Source organism: Prionailurus bengalensis, chromosome A2, assembly GCF_016509475.1.
Source record: "Prionailurus bengalensis isolate Pbe53 chromosome A2, Fcat_Pben_1.1_paternal_pri, whole genome shotgun sequence".
Taxonomy (NCBI): Eukaryota; Metazoa; Chordata; class Mammalia; order Carnivora; family Felidae; genus Prionailurus; species Prionailurus bengalensis.
In genome coordinates, this window is record NC_057348.1 from 156,526,739 (window position 1) to 156,545,277 (window position 18,539).

Sequence of the window (18,539 nt, forward strand, 5' to 3'; positions counted from 1 at the left end):
TCAGGGGCCATGGCTCCAAGAGGAGGATATCTCTTCTTAAGCTTACTGTTTCAATTCCCCAACTTCTACAGATGACACTGGAGAGTTCAGACAAGAGCATGATGTGGTCCAATACCTACATTCCCTACTTCTCCTGATCTCAAAATCCTGGATCTGGGAGGGAGACAAAATCTCCAAATGAAAACTGTATCTAACCCTCACTATCTATCCAGTCTGCCATAATTTTAATCCAGGAAGGGTCAGAAAGCAAGCACTGCCATGGGACCAACCTAAGCCATCAGCTGCTTAGGTGTATCTAGGTCTCTATCCCTTTCTTAATTCACATCTTTTTCTCAAATGTTACTTACTCAGAACACAGGCGTTCCCATTATTCTAAAGAAAAACAATAGTGCCTCTTAATCCCCAGAGTATTCCTTGTTTTCCTATCATTCCCCTGAATAACACTGCTGGAGTCTATCTCCCATCCAATGTATGCTTAGCTCTAAACCACTTCAAGAAACCAGGGACTTGGAGACATGGTGCATAGAGAGAATCAAGAACACTTATCGTTGGGAGGAAAGGGGCAAAGACAGCACATTTCTCCTCTGGTCTCATCAAAGTTGCTGCCCAGGGCTTTGTGGTGACAAGGGGTAAGTCTTTAATTAGGAAATCAGTAGAAGACTGGAGATATTATAGCTTGTGGACCCACTCACCTAGCAGTACAGAAGCCCCTTACTACTCCTGCCAGCTGTAACACACTAACCAAGGGTAGTGGACCACATATCTCATGTCACTCATGTTACAGAGTGAACCCATTAGGCAGACATGAATTTCTTAATGTGAGCAGCTCAAGAAAACACTCAGAGGCTAAAGTAAGTGGCTTAGGTTTGCATATGGGTTGAGCTCCTGTGCAGCACAGACATCAAAATTGGGTTTCAATTGATCAGTTCTTGGTGTAGATTTTAGACCTACTGTTAGGGTTTATTAGTAGGATGGATAGAAGCTAATGGAGGGACAAAGCCTCTTCTTTAAATTGGAAGGCCATTGCTAGTGGCCAGGTCACAGCCTCAGATGAAGCTTTTAATGGGGCCAGAGAGTGGGCCAGAGTATATTCACAGCTTTGCTCTTTCCACTTCTGATAGTTTGTATTATAGTGTTTATTTCCTTTGACAATTGGAAAAATTTAAAGGTATCCTTTCAGTGAACTTAAATTCTAAGGCAGCATAAAGTTGTAAAAATACTCACACACACACACACACACACACACACACACACACCATCTGTTGGCCTTCAGGAAGTGTGGAGAGATGATTTGGACAGAAAATTTTGGCAGATGATTGGCAGCCATAGGATAATGATAGCAATGACCACAGTTTGTGGAGCACTTGGTGTGTGCCTGTCACTATACTAAGTAGTTCACTCATTTAATCTTCACAATAGCCCTAGAAGTCCTAGAAACCCAGTACTATCATTATCTTCATTTTATAGCTGAGTAAACTGAGGTTCAGAGAGCATGTTATAAAGAGAAGATTTATGTTCCACAAACAAGTTTCAGATCAGAATTCAAACACAGGTTCATAGCTTGTGCCCCAAACCACCATGCAAGAATGAGAGGAGTCAGGAGGGGAAGGGACACACTGCAGCAGCAAAACAGCACCAGGAGGTAGGATGCTAATGATCTTCTCATCACTGACAGGGCAGCCACCTGGTTCTGAGGTTTATCTCCATGACCCTGTATGTCTTTTCTGCTTTCCATCTTGAATGCATATACTAGAGCCCAGCACCACCACCACCACCAAGGAACCTAATTTATGAACACAAAACTCTGACTTCCCGTTAATTTCATGATCATAGCTAGAGAAATGTGAATGAGTGAGAGTCCTCAATAGAGACATAGCCCAGAAAGACTTGAATGGACCCTTTAAAAGGAATCTTGGTGCACAGTCTCTGAGTCATGACACAGACCCCCTCCCCCAGTACCAACCCATACTTAAGGACTTGGGGGTGACTTATACTAATTCTATCTTTCTTTCCATGTTTCCTCCCCTCCCTATCTTTTTCTGTTTCTCCCTCTCATACATTTGGTCTTCCTTTCTTAATTGTGTTCCCATTTTGTTTTCTTCTTTCCTTCTCCAGAAATGTTGATGTCTGTTGCTGTGTTGTCTTCCTTAATCCACTCCTCTCTGTTTTTCTCTCTCCATATCAATGGCTTTCAATGCTCTTAATTCTAAGACTCCCTAAATCTATGATGCTCTCATACTCTCATTTTGTTTATCTCCTTCTTTCTGTTTCTCTCTCTGTTTATCACTTTCTGTTACCTCTCTGTTTATCACTGACCATCTACTTGTCTTGCTCTCCCTGTTCATTTTGTTTCATGATCAGTGATTCTCTCTCTCTCTCTCTCTCTCTCTCTCTCTCTCTCTCTCTCTCATTTCCTTCCCATACAGGCACCCAGCTCCTGGATCATGACAAATCTGAGCCACCCTTCTGAATTTGTGCTCTTGGGTTTCTCCTCTTTTGGTGAGCTGCAAGTTCTGCTGTGTGGGCCTTTCCTCATGCTTTATCTTCTTGCCTTCCTGGGAAACACTGTCATCATAGTCACAGTCATAGCCAACACCAACCTACATACTCCCATGTACTTCTTCCCGGGTAACTTTTCACTGCTGGAGACCTTGGTGACCATAACTACAGTGCCTAGGATGCTTTCAGACCTGCTGGTACCCTGCAAAGTCATTTCCTTCAATGGCTGCATGGCCCAGTTCTACTTCTACTTTTCCCTGGGTTCCACCTCCTTCCTCATCCTGTCAGACATGGCTCTTGACCGCTTTGTGGCCATCTGCCATCCACTGCGCTGTGGAACTTTGATGAGCTGGGATGTGTGTATCCAGTTGGCAGGGGCTTCCTGGGCAGCTCCTTTCTTAGCCATGGTGCCCACTGTCTTCTCCCAGGCTTATCTCAGTTATTGCCATGACAACATCATTAACCACTTCTTCTGTGACAATGCACCTCTGCTGCAACTGTCCTGCTCAGACACCAGCCTGCAGGAATTCCGGGAATTTGTGATGGCCTTAGCCTTTGTCCTCAGTTCCTTCCTGGTGACCCTCATCTCCTATGGCTATATTGTGACCACTGTGCTGAGGATCCCCTCTGCTAGTGGCCATCAGAAGGCTTTCTCAACCTGTGGATCCCACCTCACCTTGGTCTTCATTGGCTACAGGTCTGGCACCATCTTCCTTCATGTCAGGTCTGGCAAAGAACATTCTATGGAAGTCAACAAGACTGTAGCCTTGGTGACATCAGTCCTCACCCCCTTTCTCAATATCTTTATCCTTACCCTCTGCAATGAGACAGTCAAGGAAGTGCTACGGGGGCAGATGCAGAGGCTTAAAGGCCTCCACAAGGCTCTATGATGAGCCTGAGGAACCTGGCCAGCTTCAGTCAAGTAGGTCTGTGAGGAGGCAGAGTACCAGACTGGGTGAGAAGACTACTACCTGAATTTCTTTAGGGTTTTTCCTCTGTGCTTCTGTGTGGTAACTACAGTGAGTCCCCAGTGCTACCCTGTCTGACTCTCACAGGCCACCATGGAAGCGCTCCCCATACCCGCTAGTAGCTACAAGAACTCTGAAAGTAGCTCAAAGCCTGGGGAGCCAGAGGTAAGACTTTCAATACAAGGAAGTACATGGGCTTTCCATTCAAGGACAGCAGCCAAGAAGTATTCTCCGATCAAGAAATATTATCCACTGTGAGTGTGAGTGTGTGTGTGTGTGTGTGTGTGTGTGTGAAATTCCTGAAAGATTTGGGATGAAACATCAGCTCCACTCTCTTTCCCTCCCAACTATAATCTGAAATTTTAAAAAGTCTCCAACTACTTTGACCTCAGACTCATGGTTTTCTCTTAGCTTTTAACTATCCTGGGTTTTGTAAAACAGCCCCAATTTAAAATATTCTGCCTGTTTCTACAAATACATTTTAATTTACCAAACTGCATTTCTCAGTAAATGATGATGACTTCACTCATCAAGAGAGTACTCCTAGCCCCACTTATTTTAAGACAACAAATACTACTAATTTACCACAAATCTCCTGAGTTTTACAAGTCTACTATGTGAAAATAAACAAGGCAGGGAATTGTACGCTCTCTTGGTGGACACATAGCGTCTAGCTTTGGAGATGTGGCTCACTTGGTGGTCCTTTGGTTCTCATTATACACTTCCAGTGCCACCTCAGGCTAAGCCCCTCCTAACAGAAGTGTCCCTTTGTCTGACTTTCCAAAACACTCATTTCTTGCTTGCTGAGCTGGCCCTCACCCAAATCAGAGGGTGTCTTTAGGTTCCTGGTTTCAGTTTCTGGTTGAAAGTTTTGCATCTCCTCAATGACACATCAGAGCAATGACTGATGTTTGCTGTTGCCCAAACAGATTTATTTTCTCTAATTATCCTCTGCTCACCACCTCAGAGAGTAAATATTTATAGAATAAGTGGAAGAAGGATAAGAAAGTAAGATTAACTTTACCGATAATGCCTTAGTTTTTTTTATATGTGTGTATATACACATATATATTCACACTTTATAAACCACTTTATACATGTTTTCCATTTGGTTTTATCCTCATAGTAAAATTCAGTTAAATAAAGAATCACTGGTCACTCACCATGAGCAAAGCACTCTGCTTAGCACTGGTCACTAGAGATCAAAGAAATGTGGATTCTAACCTCAAAAGTTTTCTCTACCTGCGAGAGACTGGAAAAGCTATAATGAATTCTAACACGTTTTGAGAAGGGGTTCTCCCACTTAAAATGAGTGCCATAAAGACAGCCCAGAAGGGAAATGCCAATTCTTGGGCTGCAGCTAGGCAGTACTTTGACACACTCAAGAGAAGGAAAAATATAGTTGAGAAAAAAAAGAACTGGTCGAAGTGATGGCAGAGCTAACAGTAGAATCTGTTTCTTCAAACTTCTTTTCCACCTCTTCATCCTCAGAAATTCTTCAGAGTTGGGTTAATTAAATGTTGGAATCTCCAGGATCTGAAGCCACTCCATGTAGACTCCTCCAGGCTCTAATTCATGGTATATCCCTCTGGTTCCCATCAGGTGTATACAATTGCAATTGCAGTAATTCTAGCAACTCCTTCATAACAATAGTTGGATGTTCCATACCCATCACTTGAAAGAAACATACTGTCAGAAAGCAATTATAGAATCAGTCACTTTTAAATATTTGTATTCCATTTATTGTAATAGTATCCACAAACATTTGAAAGATAACAGATAACACTTGTTTTATCCCTAGAAATAGATACTAGAAATAGTATAGAAATAGAAATAGAAATAGAAATAGAAATAAAACTAGAAATAGTTTTATTCAGCCCAGACATTACGTTCATTGCCAGGTAGATTCCCACTTCCTTTGCTACACAGGTTCCCCCTGCCCCACCCACCATCAAAAAATACAGCATTCTTATGAAACCTCTCCTAAACTGAAATGGCATAAAGCAAAGAAGAAATTACCATTAATTTGTATGAACATTTTTTGAGCATTCCCAGAAACACAAAAAATAATCTCATAGGCTTTTCTGGTGTCTTAGGACACATCTTGCTAACAGACGCACAAAGTAAATCGAGAGAAAGCGTGGATGCTCACTCAGGTCACAGCTCTGGCAGCTGGATGCTGACACGCTGAGTGTGGTTCCTGGGAAAGAAGTTCAGTGGCACCACACTCACTGCTTGGGGTGTACACTACCTCTGCAACAGCTTGTGCAGAACAAATGCCCAGCGCTATTTCTGCTTTTCTCCTTTTCTTGTAAAAGCAAAAATCCTCTTCCAATTTCTTTTTTAAAAATGTTTATTTATTTATTTAGAGAGAGAGCACAAGCAGGGGAGAGGCGGAGGGAGAGTGAGAGAGAGAGATAATCCCATGCAGGCTTTGCATCCAGTGCAAATCCTCAAATCCCAAAGCAGGGCTTGACCTCACTAACTGTAAGATCATGACCCCAGCTGAAATCAAGAGTCAGATGCTTAACCAACTGAGCCACCCAGGTGTGCCCCAATTTCTTAAGATTAGTGAAAACAGGTACTAATGTAGGTCTTTTGGAAAAGTGAAGCAGTGCAACAAAAGCTTTCAAAAAGCAGGGAATATCTGTAATACCATGTTTCTCAGGAGATGGGAACAACGGAGTTCATTGTTAGTCTCATAAGATCATTTGCTATAAGAGCATTTGACAGAAGGCAACAGCCTTCCCACTCCACAGAAGTGGTTTCAATGGAACATAATTGCAGGGTGGTAGGAGGACAGGACTGTAACACCCAGAACTGATTTAATTATAGGTAGAATCAAGGCAAGATTTCAGGACTCTACAATGCCTCCCCTACCCCAAGGTACCTCCATCTGCCTGGCATCCCAGTTGCAGAGACACCATGTTCCAGTAAGCAACCAGAAGAAATACAGGACTCTGAATGGCTAACATAAGAAGCAATTGTTGGGGCGCCTGGGTGGCCCAGTCGGTCAAGCAGCCAACTCTTGATTTCAGCTCAGGTTATGATCTCACGGTTGGTGGGATCAAGCCCCGAGTCAGCACTGTCAGTGCAGAGCCTGCTTGGGATTCTCTCTCCCCCTGCCCTCTCTCTGCCTTTCTCTTTTCAAAATAAATAAACTTAAAAAAAAAGCAATTGTCACACATGTAAATCCCAATAGGAAGCCAAAAAGCAAAATTATTTCGTCTGGTTGGCAGGACAAGGGAGCAAGAAAGAGTATGGGAATTTTGATGAAGGAAGATAAAGGAATTGAATCATGTTTCAAATACAAGTCAGGCTTGGGTCCTGCAGTGGCCAGCAGGTAGCAAGAAGTCCCTGCATACACAGGATTTTGGAAGTTTGGTAAGGTGTAAAACCCTCTAAGGCCAAGTTGGGAAATTTCAGTGTTGTCTATAGGGACCATGTTGACATCAGTCCAGTTCACCACTTATTTATGCTCTCACTTTCTGAATATAAATATGGTCCTTCCAACAATGCCTCACAGATACTGAAGAAAGGTGGCAGTGGTCCAGTGGTCTGCTGGTAAATGTTTAACCACCCTCTCTCTAATTGTAGCATTTTCTGACCTCCAGTATTTGCCAATTTCCCTGGTGTCAGTTTCACCCCCATCCAGTCCAGTTTCAAACTACTAACATGAGGCCAACACCTTCAGTAGCATAGATAAAAGTAAAACGTAGTGAAGTAATTATGAGTTTTGAATTCTTGTTACCTTTGTTTTTCACATAATCTGTTTGATTGTAAGATTCTACTATTTAATTTTTAATAATGTTCTGTTACTTTCCTGAAAACTTAACAGTCAGTTCTCGAAAGGGCTCCAGAGCATCACTGTAGCATTCTGCCTCTGGGTTTTCTCTTGGATCCTGTTCCCCATTCGACCCAGAATCTTTGTCATTCTCCTTCCCTTGAGTCAGATACATGCCAAGTCCTATGGAAGCAAACTTCAAGGAACTGTCCTTTCACAGAACTATTCCTAAGCTCTTTCTGAACTTCCTTGGGTCATGTTCAAAACTGCAAACAATAAAATTCCAGCACTGAAGAGAAACAGTGCCTTTTGTGAATACAGTATAATTGCCCAAGCGTGCAAAGGTTTCCACATCAATGCCCTCTGTACCCACTCCCAAGTTCGTTGTAAAACAGTTGTGTCCTGTGAGTTCAGTGAGTGCATTATCCTTCAGAGGACACTTACAAATTCCCCCTGAGAGACCTGGATCTGTTTTGTGAAAATATCCAGGACCATTCTCCAGAGTCATTCATTAATTCCATCTCCCTGTGCTTTCATTGCCCATGTAACATGCCATTTTTATGTCTACATTATTTTACATATCGGCTGCTTCTCTCTGTAATTCACATTTCCCCTCCTCAGACTGTGAAGTGGCTCTTCATACTTCAAAGCTCAACTCAGATAATACCATGTTTGAGAATACTTTCAATTTAACCAAGGAAAATCAGGCACCCCCTCCCTGTATTTCCGGGGTCCTTTGCATATCTTAGTAACTAACTACATAGTTTTGTTTTCCCACACAAAATTCTGAGCTCCTCAAGTTAGGTACCATTTCTTACATGCGTTTGTATCTCCTATGCCTAGGACACAGATGTTCAATAAATGCTAGCTGTCTTTAGGAACAAGGTTTGCAGATGAATTTGGAATATGAGTAGACACTGTAACCTAAAACACAAAAACCCATCCTCAATGACAGTAATAGAAGTAAACAATGCATATGAGAAAGAATGAAATATGGCCCTTTGTAGCAACGTGGATGGAACTGGAGAGTGTTATGCTAAGTGAAATAAGCCATACAAAGAAAGACAGATACCATATGTTTTCACTCTTATGTGGATCCTGAGAAACTTAACAGAAACCCATTGGGAAGGGGAAGGGAAAAAAAAGAGATTAGAGTGGGAGAGAGCCAAAGCATAAGAGACTCTTAAAAACTGAGAAAAACTGAGGGTTAATGTGGGGTGGGAGGCAGAGGAGGGTAGGTGATGGGCATTGAAGAGGGCATCTTTTGGGATGAGCACTGGGTGTTGTATGGAAACTAATTTGACAATAAATTTTGTATAATAATTAAAAAAAAGAAGTAAACAACGCATAAGAAGAACTTATCCCACTGCACTCTATCCAGTTAGTTGTCTATCCTAGTGCCACAACCAGTTCCAAGACCCACTTAACAACAGGGACCAGAAGAAGCAATGTGGACAGCGGGTGAGAGGTCTAGAAATAGTTCAATGGCTGGACATAAGGTCTCATCTTAAAACTGAGACCGCTATAGCAAAGACAGGGGCTGCCTCGCAGCTGGGAGTGCGCCATGCCTAGACTTGGCTCCAGCAGGTCTCCTTGCTGACCTGAGAAGTGTCCTACAGCGGGGAGGCCTGCAGTGAGAGGAGGTGTGCCTGGACGGCCCACACACTGCCTTGCAATTCCAAGAGGCAATGATTTAGTCACATCGTGACTCTAAACCTGGGGAGACTTGCATACACCCACTTTGCCTTAGAACTGGTGTCCTTAGATTCCTTCCAGCAAGATGGAAAAGTCTGTTATCAGTATTTCTTGGCTTAAGTCTAACCAGGCTTATGTCTTATCTGATATTGTGCACACTGAGAGTCCCTGTCACATTAAGACAAATGTATGGATCAAATGTATGACAAATCTCTAGGTCAAAGCCACACAGAATTCTAACAGCAAATCACAGGCTGGACCTTTGGCCTAAGTCTCTCAAGAAATTTAAAGTCATGGGGCACTTAGGTGGCTCAGTTGGTTAAGCATCCTTCTCTTGATTTCCGCTCAGGTCATGATCACACAGTTCAGTTCATGACATTGAGCCATGCCTCAGGCCCTGCACTGACAGCACGGGGCCTGCTTGGGATTCTCTCTCTCCCTCTCCTTCTGCCCCTCCCTCAATCACATGAGTTCAAGCTCGAGCTCTTTCAAAGAAGGAGAAAGAGGAGGACGAAGTAGAGGAGGAGGACGAAGAGGAAGAAGAAAAGGAGAAGTAGTTTAAAGTCAGACCAGAATAAAAGTCTCAGGGCTTAAATCCTGGTTACCAACTCCAGAAATAGGCCCTGGGATAAAAGTCCTGAAGGGAGGGTGGCTCCGGTAATCGCAAGCACATGCCCCCTTCCAGTGCCTTTCACAGTATTGCCACCAAGACAAGGACTTTCGTACACAATTTCCTGATTGAAACTTCCACCAGCAGATTGTCTAGATCAGTGCTCCTCAAATATTAGGGTGCATATAAATCATCCAGGGGGTCTGTTAAAATGCAGATCTGCGGGGTGTCTGGGTGGCTCAGTCAGTTGAGCATCTGACTCTTGGTCAGGTCTGACTCTCAGCTCAGGTCATGATCTTACAACTCGTGAGTTTAAGCTCCACATCAGGCTCTGTGCTGACAGTGCAGAACCTGCTTGAGATTCTCTCTCCCTCTCTCTACCCCTCCCCCCCCCTCAAAATAAATAAATAAATAAACTTTTAAAAAATGCAGATTCTGTTTCAGCAGGTCTAGGGTGGGGCCCGAGGTTCAGCATTCTGTATTAAGGGAGAGGACAGTGCTGTTCCAAGCATCACACAGGTAATTTTGTTGGGAATGTCATTGATGAAGTTTTGGGGTGATGGGGTTTCGTAGGGTCCGGAGTCAAAGGCCAAGAAAGAATTCTTGGAGACATCTTTGGTGCAAAAAGGTGATTTTATTAAAGCATGGGGACAGGACCCATGGGCAGGAAGAGCTGCACTGGGGTCATGATGGGTAACTCATTATATACCCTCAGGTTGGGAGGGGGTCAGGGATAGAGTATGTCTCTAAGGAATTTTGGAAGCAAGGTCTCCAGGACCTTGAGAGGCTAGCTGTTGCTAGGGAAATGCCATTTATTACCATTTAATACAACCTCGGTCATGAGACCCTTCAGATATATATCAGGGGGCCATAAGCTTGGAGTGTGATTGCCAGCATATATCTTGGGACAGTTGAGATAAAGGAAACTGACTTACAGGATCCTCGATGTTGGGATAATGTTAAGCTAAGGTTCCCTTTTCCCCCCAGCAAACTGTCATCCTTGAGGCAGCTGAGCTCCTACAGGGAGGTCACTCTGCTGGTTTCAAGGACTTGTCAATGGGCTATAGGCAGTAAGGGAATTTAATTTTTCATTTGTCTTAGTTTCCCGCATTACCACAGCAACCATTTAAACCCCTTTCCTTTGTTCCTTTGTTCTTGGGTAGCCAGGAGTGTCTGAGGAATATCACAAATATTCTACCTGAGGGGGTGGAGGGCAGGGTACCAGCCTGTATTTTGCCCTCAGCTTGCCCCAAGCTCCCTCATCATCATGACTGTGTGATGCTGTATGAGGGGGTGATTACTGTGGAGCCCCAAGGCAAGATATACCCTCCCAATCTGACCAGATATCTCACTGCTAAGATCACACCATGAAAAAGAGGCAATAGATGGCTGTAGACTGTTGATTATTTTTAATTTTTTAAGGGAATGTGCAGAAATGAGAGAGTAGCAGCAGGAAGGAATCTCTCAGGAGGCAAATCTGAGCGGATTTGTGTGCTGATTACTTTAGGAGGAAAAGCTGAAGGAAAGTGTTTGCATATCAGAAGGAGATAATTGCTTCCCATTTAGTTCTTAAGTTTTTTCACGAAGTTTGCAAGGAGAGTAAGCAATTAGTCCCTTGAGAGGTGGAGGAGAGAAAGTTCTAAAGATGAAAAACTTTTCCCTGCTGTCCTTTACCACAGAATCAAAAGTATCTGCCCCCTTTTGGAGAGACCCACACACAGTAATTTGTCCTATGGTAGTTAAAAAAAAAGAGCTTAATTGGATGTCAAGCTCCCCAGTAATAACCAGAAACTCATGCCTCTGGGTGGGGCCCCCAGACGTGTTCCTCTCCACCACCCCTTTCTCCACAGCTGTGGCTCTATAGGATGGCCTCTCTGTGGGCCTATCCATGCTACACATTAGGACAACGACCTCTCCTATAGGTATCCTGTGGGCATGATGAGGTTTTGGGGTGGTGGTGGGGTTCGGAGTTGATGGCCAAGAAAGAATTCTTGAGATGTCTTTGGTGCAAAAAGGTTATTTTATTAAAGCATGGAGACAGGACCCGTGGGCAGAAAGAGCTGCACTGGGGTCGTGAAGAGTGACTGGTTACATACTATGGATTTGGGGAGGTAAAGGCAAATGGGAAGTTTCCAAGGAGATTTGCATATGTTAAAGAAGACTCACAGGATGCTGGAGGCCAAGCTATGGTCAAGCTAAAATTGTTTTCCCCTCTAGCAAAGCATTAACATTAAGACAGTGGGAGTTCCTGGAAGAATGTTTTCCTCTGCCTGCCTCAAGTATTTGTCAATGGGCTGTAGGTTATAAGAAAATCTACTTTTTCCTTCTTGCCTTTGTTCCCCATATCACTATGGAGGAGTGACGTTGGGGCTCCAGGAAACTGAGTCCACAGGTTTCTGCAGATTAGGCTATTGATAAGATTGCCTTTTTCTTGTCATTTAATAAGATATTTGTAAACAGATGGAGACCCATGTCCTGTATGACTGTGATCTCTACCAGTTAACCATATGTTTTCTTTCCTTTCTTTTGCTCTTAGGCAGCCAGGAGTGCCTGAGGAATATCACACATATCCCACCTACACCTGGTGTGTGTGTGTGTGTGTGTACGCGCGCGCGCGCGCGTGTGTGCACGTGCCCGCACGCATACGCACACTCTAGCTTGTACTTTGCCTGCAGCCTGCATTATGTTCCCTCATAGGGCAGAACTAGCTTCAGAAGTAGGAAGAAGTTTCCATCTACTCTTTGTCCTGTTCTGCAAATCCCAGCCCAAGTCCAAATTCACCCTGGTACGAGAAATCAGACACTAGAGCTACTCCCACTCCCACATCTCCCCCGACTTCCTAAACCATTCCCAAACTGCCAGGGAAAGCCTTCCCCCCCCTTGCCCTACCCCCCTGTTATTCATAACCCCAATACCACCCCATTTCTTCCCTCTCAACTGGCTTGCACTACCTTTGCTTTACCACCAGGGCCCTGGTGACCTCCTGTCCGGGCTGCTTCCGGGAAAGCCAAACACAGAGGACCCTTGCTCTGGGACATGGACCTAAGATTCTGTGGGAGAAGACAGTTGCTAATGCATGTGAAGGAGAAAGCAGCCAGCATGGGAGCAATGGTCCAGCTTCCCTTTCTTTCTTGAGTGCATAAAAAGGATAAAGTCTAGACTGGAGCCCTCAGGACCTCTCTGTGGAAGGTGCTGAGAAAGTGGCCCCTAGAGAGTCATTTCTGTTTAAAAACAAGGGATTTTGAGGGGCTGGACAGAAGTGGGCCTCCTGGGTATAAGTAGTGCTTCTGCTTCAGGAGTAATCCCCAAAGAAATGGTCCTAACGAGAGGCATGGAGTTTCTTCTCTTTGGGGGATGCCAGGCCACTCTGCTCTTCTCAGAGAAACTCCGGTTTTCAGAACCCTATCCTACACTCTGAAGCCAGTTCATGAGAAATAAATACACCCTCAAAGAATTTGCAGACAAAGAAATGTAAAGGAATGTAAACAAAACCATACAGCCAGACTGGGAAGGAGAGATTTTAATAGCACATTTTTATAATAATAGCCATGTCTACAGAGTTTTTACTATGTACCAGACCCAGGACTGAGGGTTTTATTTGGATACTCTCTTTCAGTTGATATTATCATACTGTTTTCACTCCACAGCTTCCTCAAAATCATGTCCTCCTTGTTTATCTCAGGCTCACATATACTTGCCTTGGAATCATTCAGATGATGTAAGCTCATTAGTTCTCTGTAGTGAGTGAGTGGGGGATAAAGGGAGCAGGAGAGACTAAGAAGGAGACTGAGGAGCTCCAGCATGGGTGCCCAGGTGCCCACCTGCAGTGGAGGGTCCTTACTCCTGTGACTTGACAGGTGTTCTCTGGCCTTCTCATCCACGGGCTGCTGGGTCTCTGAGGAGGAGACTTTTGGTCATATCTCCAATGACCTCCTTGACCTTCTCATTCCGGAAGGTGAAGATGAAGGGATTCAGGAAAGGGGTCACCACTACAGTCATCAGGGCCACCACTTTGTTGAAGTGTGTGAAGTGGCCCTTGCCTGGCCTCACATAGATGAAGATGTCACTACCATAGCCCAGAACCACCACAGTGAGGTGGGAGACACAGGTGGAGAAGGCTTTCTGGTGCCCAGAGAAAGAGGGGATGTGTAGCACTGCAGCCACAATGAGGATATAGGACACTATGATCAGCAGCATGGTGGCCAGCACAAAGAGCAAGGACAGGAAGAAATCCATGCACTCAACATGGCAGGCGTCAGAGCAGGAAAGCTTGAGAAGTGGGGCAGAGCCATAAAAGTGGTGGTCGATGACATTAGGGCCACAGAACCAGAGCCGTGTTTTCTGCAGGATCAGGGAGATGGTAGAGACAAAGCCAACCACCCAGCAGACTGCCACCAGCTTCGTACACACTGGACCATTCATGATGGTTGGGTGGTACGGAGGGCAGCAGATGGCCATATAGTGATCAAAGGCCGTGACTGTGAGAATCACAAAGTTGGTAGAACCCAAGGAGAAGTAAAAGAGAGACTGGATCAGGCACTCAGCCAGGGAAATGGTCTTCTGAGGGACAGCAGGTCTGCCAGCATCCTAGGAACCACAGTGGAGGTGACCAGCATCTCCATGAGTGAGAAGTTACAGAGGAAGAAGTACATGGGTGAGTGGAGGCAGGAGTCAAGGCATGTGAGGGTAATAATGGCCAGGTTCTCCAGCACTGTCAGCACACATATCAAAAGGATGAATGCAAACAGTAGGACCTGGAACTAATGGAGGTGTGACAATCCCAGCAGTACAAACCCCCTAACCACACTGAAGTTACTCATCGCACTTGATGCCAGTTCTCTGTACTACCTATGAGAAGCCAGGAAATCTTAGTGGGAAGTCGCCATCAATGCCTGTCTTGACTATGCTCCCTGATGGCTGACCTGGCCCCTCAAGCATACTAACCAGCATGCATGGTTAATCTCAGAGTCCAGAAGATATATTCCCAAAGGGCGAGAACTAACAAGTTCTAATTAAGTAGTATTCTTAACAAGTTCTATTAAGTAGAAGTTGGACAGGTGTTATCAAACTCCTACACTCTCCCTCTATTGTATTCCATCAGTCATCATTCCATTCAACACATTTGTTAAACTCCAACTCTGTGTAAGACTTTTGGTGGGTCTTGTAAACACTCCCTAACTACCATATTTAACAGCAACATGCAGAGGAATGAAACTAGACCACTTTCTTACACCATACACAAAAATAAACTCAAAATGGATGAAAGACCTGAATGTGAGACAGGAAACCATCAAAACCCTGGAGGAGAAAGCAGGAAAAAAAACCTCTCTGACCTCATCCGCAGCAATTCCTCACTTGACACATCTCCAAAGGCAAGGGAATTAAAAGCTAAAATGAACTATTGGGACCTCATGAAGATAAAAAGCTTCTGCACTGCAAAGGAAACAATCAACAAAACTAAAAGGCAACCAATGGAATGGGAAAAGATATTTGCAAATGACATATCAGACAAAGGGCCAATATCCAAAATCTATAAAGAACTCACCAAACTCCACACCCAAAAAACAAATAATCCAGTGAAGAAATGGGCAGAAGACATGAATAGACACTTCTCTAAAGAAGACATCCAGATGGCCAACAGGCACATGAAAAGATGCTCAACATCACTCCTCATCAGGGAAATACAAATCAAAACCACACTGAGATATCACCTCACACCAGTCAGAGTGGTCAAAATGAACAAATCAGGAGAATATAGATGCTAGAGAGGATGTGGAGAAATGGGAACCCTCTTGCACTGCTGGTGGGAATGCAAACTGGTGCAGTTGCTCTGGAAAACAGTGTGGAGGTTCCTCAAAAAATTAACAATAGATCTACCCTATGACCCAGCCAATAGCACTGCTAGGAATTTACCCAAGGGATACAGGAGTGCTGATGCATAGGGGCACTTGTACCCCAATGTTTATGGCAGCACTTTCAACAATAGCCAAATTATGGAAAGAGCCTAAATGTCTATGAACTGATGAATGGATAAAGAAGTTGTGGTTTATATATACAATGGAATACTACTTGGCAATGAGAAAGAATGAAATATGGCTTTTTGTAGAAATGTGGATGGAACTGGAGAGTGTTATGCTAAGTGAAATAAGTCATACAGAGAAAGACAGATACCATATGTTTTCACTCTTATGTGGATCTTGAGAAACTTAACAGAAGACCATGGGGGAGGGGAACGGGGAAAAAAGTTACAGAGAGGGAAGGAGGCAAACCATAAGAGACTCTTAAAAACTGAGAATAACCTGAGGGTTGATGGAGAGGTGGGAGGGAGGGGAAAGTGGGTGATGGGCATTGAGGGGGGCACCTGTTGGGATGAGCACTGGGTGTTGTATAGAAACCAGTTTGACAATAAATTTCATATAAAAGAAACCCAAAAAACAAAAAATAAAAAATAAAATAAAATTATTTATCAATGTAAAAAAACTACCATATTTAATGGTCATTTCTTTGTAATAATACTTGTTATGAGTGGAGTTCTTTCCATGTGCTTGGAACTGTGCTAGGAACCTTATATTTGACTTCTTTTCATCTTTTGTGCTCAATCTCATCTTCCTTGTGGTCTCTGTGACATTTCAGGCTATGAATAACCCATTTTTGAAACTACTTCCACCCTTGACTACAAGGACTGCCCACTCCAAGTTCTCTAACAATTTTGACTTTTTCTTGTCTGGTTCCTGGTCTTTCTAAATGTAGACATTACACCATTGCTTTTTGTGTTCTTCTGTCATCTATTTCCTCCTTCAGAAATCTCTCTTCTTCCTTAACTAGAACAATCTTGAAAATATAAATGAATCTCAAATCTGCATTCTTATTCTCAACCCACATCTCTGATTGTCTGCTAACCACCACAACATACTATGTATAAAAATACACACATAATCCTCCCCTTCCCCAAAGCCCAGATCATGTTCATCATTCTGCAATCCCCCAGTCATCCAGGCTTGTCATCTGGAAGGGATCTCTGGTTTTCCCTACCTTCTTCTAAACCACTTGAACTGCCATCCTTAGAAACATTTTTTTAATCTGCACTCCCCCTTTCTTTTTCCTGAAGCCCCCAAGTTCAAGAACTTGTTTCCTCTTAATCACTGCAACAGCATTCTTAATGGCTTCCCCTTTTTTTAATGTTTATTTATGTATTGTGAGAAAGAGAGACCGCATGCACAAGTGGGGGACGGACAGAGAGGGAAAGAATCCCAAGCAGGCTTTGCACTGTCAGCACAGAGACAAACACAGGGCTTACTCTCACGAACTGTGAGATCATGACCAGAGTCAAAATCAAGAGTCAGACACTTAACTGACGTGAGCCACCCAGGCGCCCCATGGCTTTCTCATTTATAGATTTCTCTGTATCTGACCTACCCACATACTACTGTTATATTTATGTTTCTAAGGTATTATGTCCACAGGCTCTTTTTGTAAAAATCTAAGGCAATGTTATTTCACTTATACATTACTCTCAAGATCAATTAATCAAACTAGTTAGCCATCTACCTTGTATCCATACAGTAAAAGGCTAGAAGGATGTATTTTAAATCACTAACGGGCAATCTTGGGTGTGGATTATAGACAGTTCAATGTGTATCTATATCTATACCAATCTTCATCTTGTTTGTTTTCCAAATTCTTTTCCTTTAGATGCATATTATTTCAGTGATCAGAAGAAACCTTTTTAAAACCAACAACAACATCTATTCCTTCTCTTATCTGCTAAGTCAGGCACATACTCCTCCTGGCTATCCTAGCCTTACACAGCTCTACCCACCTACCCCTCCAACCTCACCCTTACCTCTTTCTTGCCACCCACTTCACACTACCACCAGACTGGACCACTGGCTATTCTCCAAATGTTAATTCCACCCTGCTTTCACAAATTCTTCCTTATTGTTCTCTATGCTTGGAATACCCTGTCCTGCCATCATTGCCTGACAAATTCTTACCAACTCCCTTGAGTTAAAGAATGAAGTCCCCTTCAGGGACTGTCTCAAATATCCCTCCTTTATGAAATTTCATCCCCATTCAGATGTGAACTCACTCTTCCTGGAATTCCCACCTGTGGAAGTTAGCCTGTCTCCCTTGCATTATAGTTATTCTTGTGCCGGCCTTCTTCCAAACACCTGTTTCTCAGTGGCAGGGCTCTCTTGTGATCTTCATAGTCCTCCCAATACCCAGCAACATGTCTTACACAATATACGTTCTTAGTACATCTTAGCTAAACAAATCAATGAGTACCTCTATCGAGTTTTCATTCCAAGTCCTGAGAAGAAAAGTTTGACAAATGGAAATGCATGTTCTTTAATGATTACTCGTGCGTGTGCATTGTGGGCTTTAACAGACAGCAATGAGGCAATCATGACCTGCCAATTTCTTATCAGAAAAAGGAAGATGTGACCAGGTGTGTTTCAGAATCCACTCCCAGAGGGTCTAGGCAGCACCCTGTGACCAAATACTGCACAATACTATTTCTCCAGCAAAATACATAAATATTCACACCTAACAGAACAGATAGAGGCTACAAAGAGCCTCACACTGGTAAGTTCAGATCAGTGATCGGGAAAAACTCTTTTAAACACCAACAACAACATCTACTCCTTCTCTTATCTTCTAAGGCAAGCATATACACAAGATTAGAAAGAACTTTCAGTTGTCAAAGCATTTTGACACAGAATTGTGGACATGGAGTGGTGAGTGGGGAGACCCCACTCACTGAGTGCCACCATGCACTGGTTTCTGTGCTGCAACCAGGCTGTGAGACGGTGGCTATCTCCACATCACAGGTGATAAAAACTGAGGCTCAGGATGTTTAAGGATCTCAGTCCCAAGTCCCAAGTTAATAAACGTACATCTGGGATTTGAACCCAGGGTTTTCTGACTCAAGTACCTATTTATTTAACCACAATGTCAAATCCATGGAATCTACAAAATTTCT

General features: G+C 43.5%; 1 protein-coding gene and 1 pseudogene across 1 annotated transcript; one reads left to right on the top strand and one right to left on the bottom strand.

Annotated features, from left to right (window-relative positions):
- Positions 1-1,202: 1,202 nt before the first annotated feature.
- LOC122488444 (olfactory receptor 6V1-like) lies at positions 1,203-3,997 on the top strand. Its single transcript, XM_043589774.1, has one exon. It carries the CDS (start codon positions 2,445-2,447, stop codon positions 3,387-3,389), a length of 945 nt encoding a protein of 314 aa, XP_043445709.1. The 5' UTR covers positions 1,203-2,444; the 3' UTR covers positions 3,390-3,997.
- Positions 3,998-13,016: 9,019 nt separating this feature from the next.
- On the bottom strand, positions 13,017-14,717 carry LOC122488452 (annotated as a pseudogene).
- Positions 14,718-18,539: the final 3,822 nt, after the last annotated feature.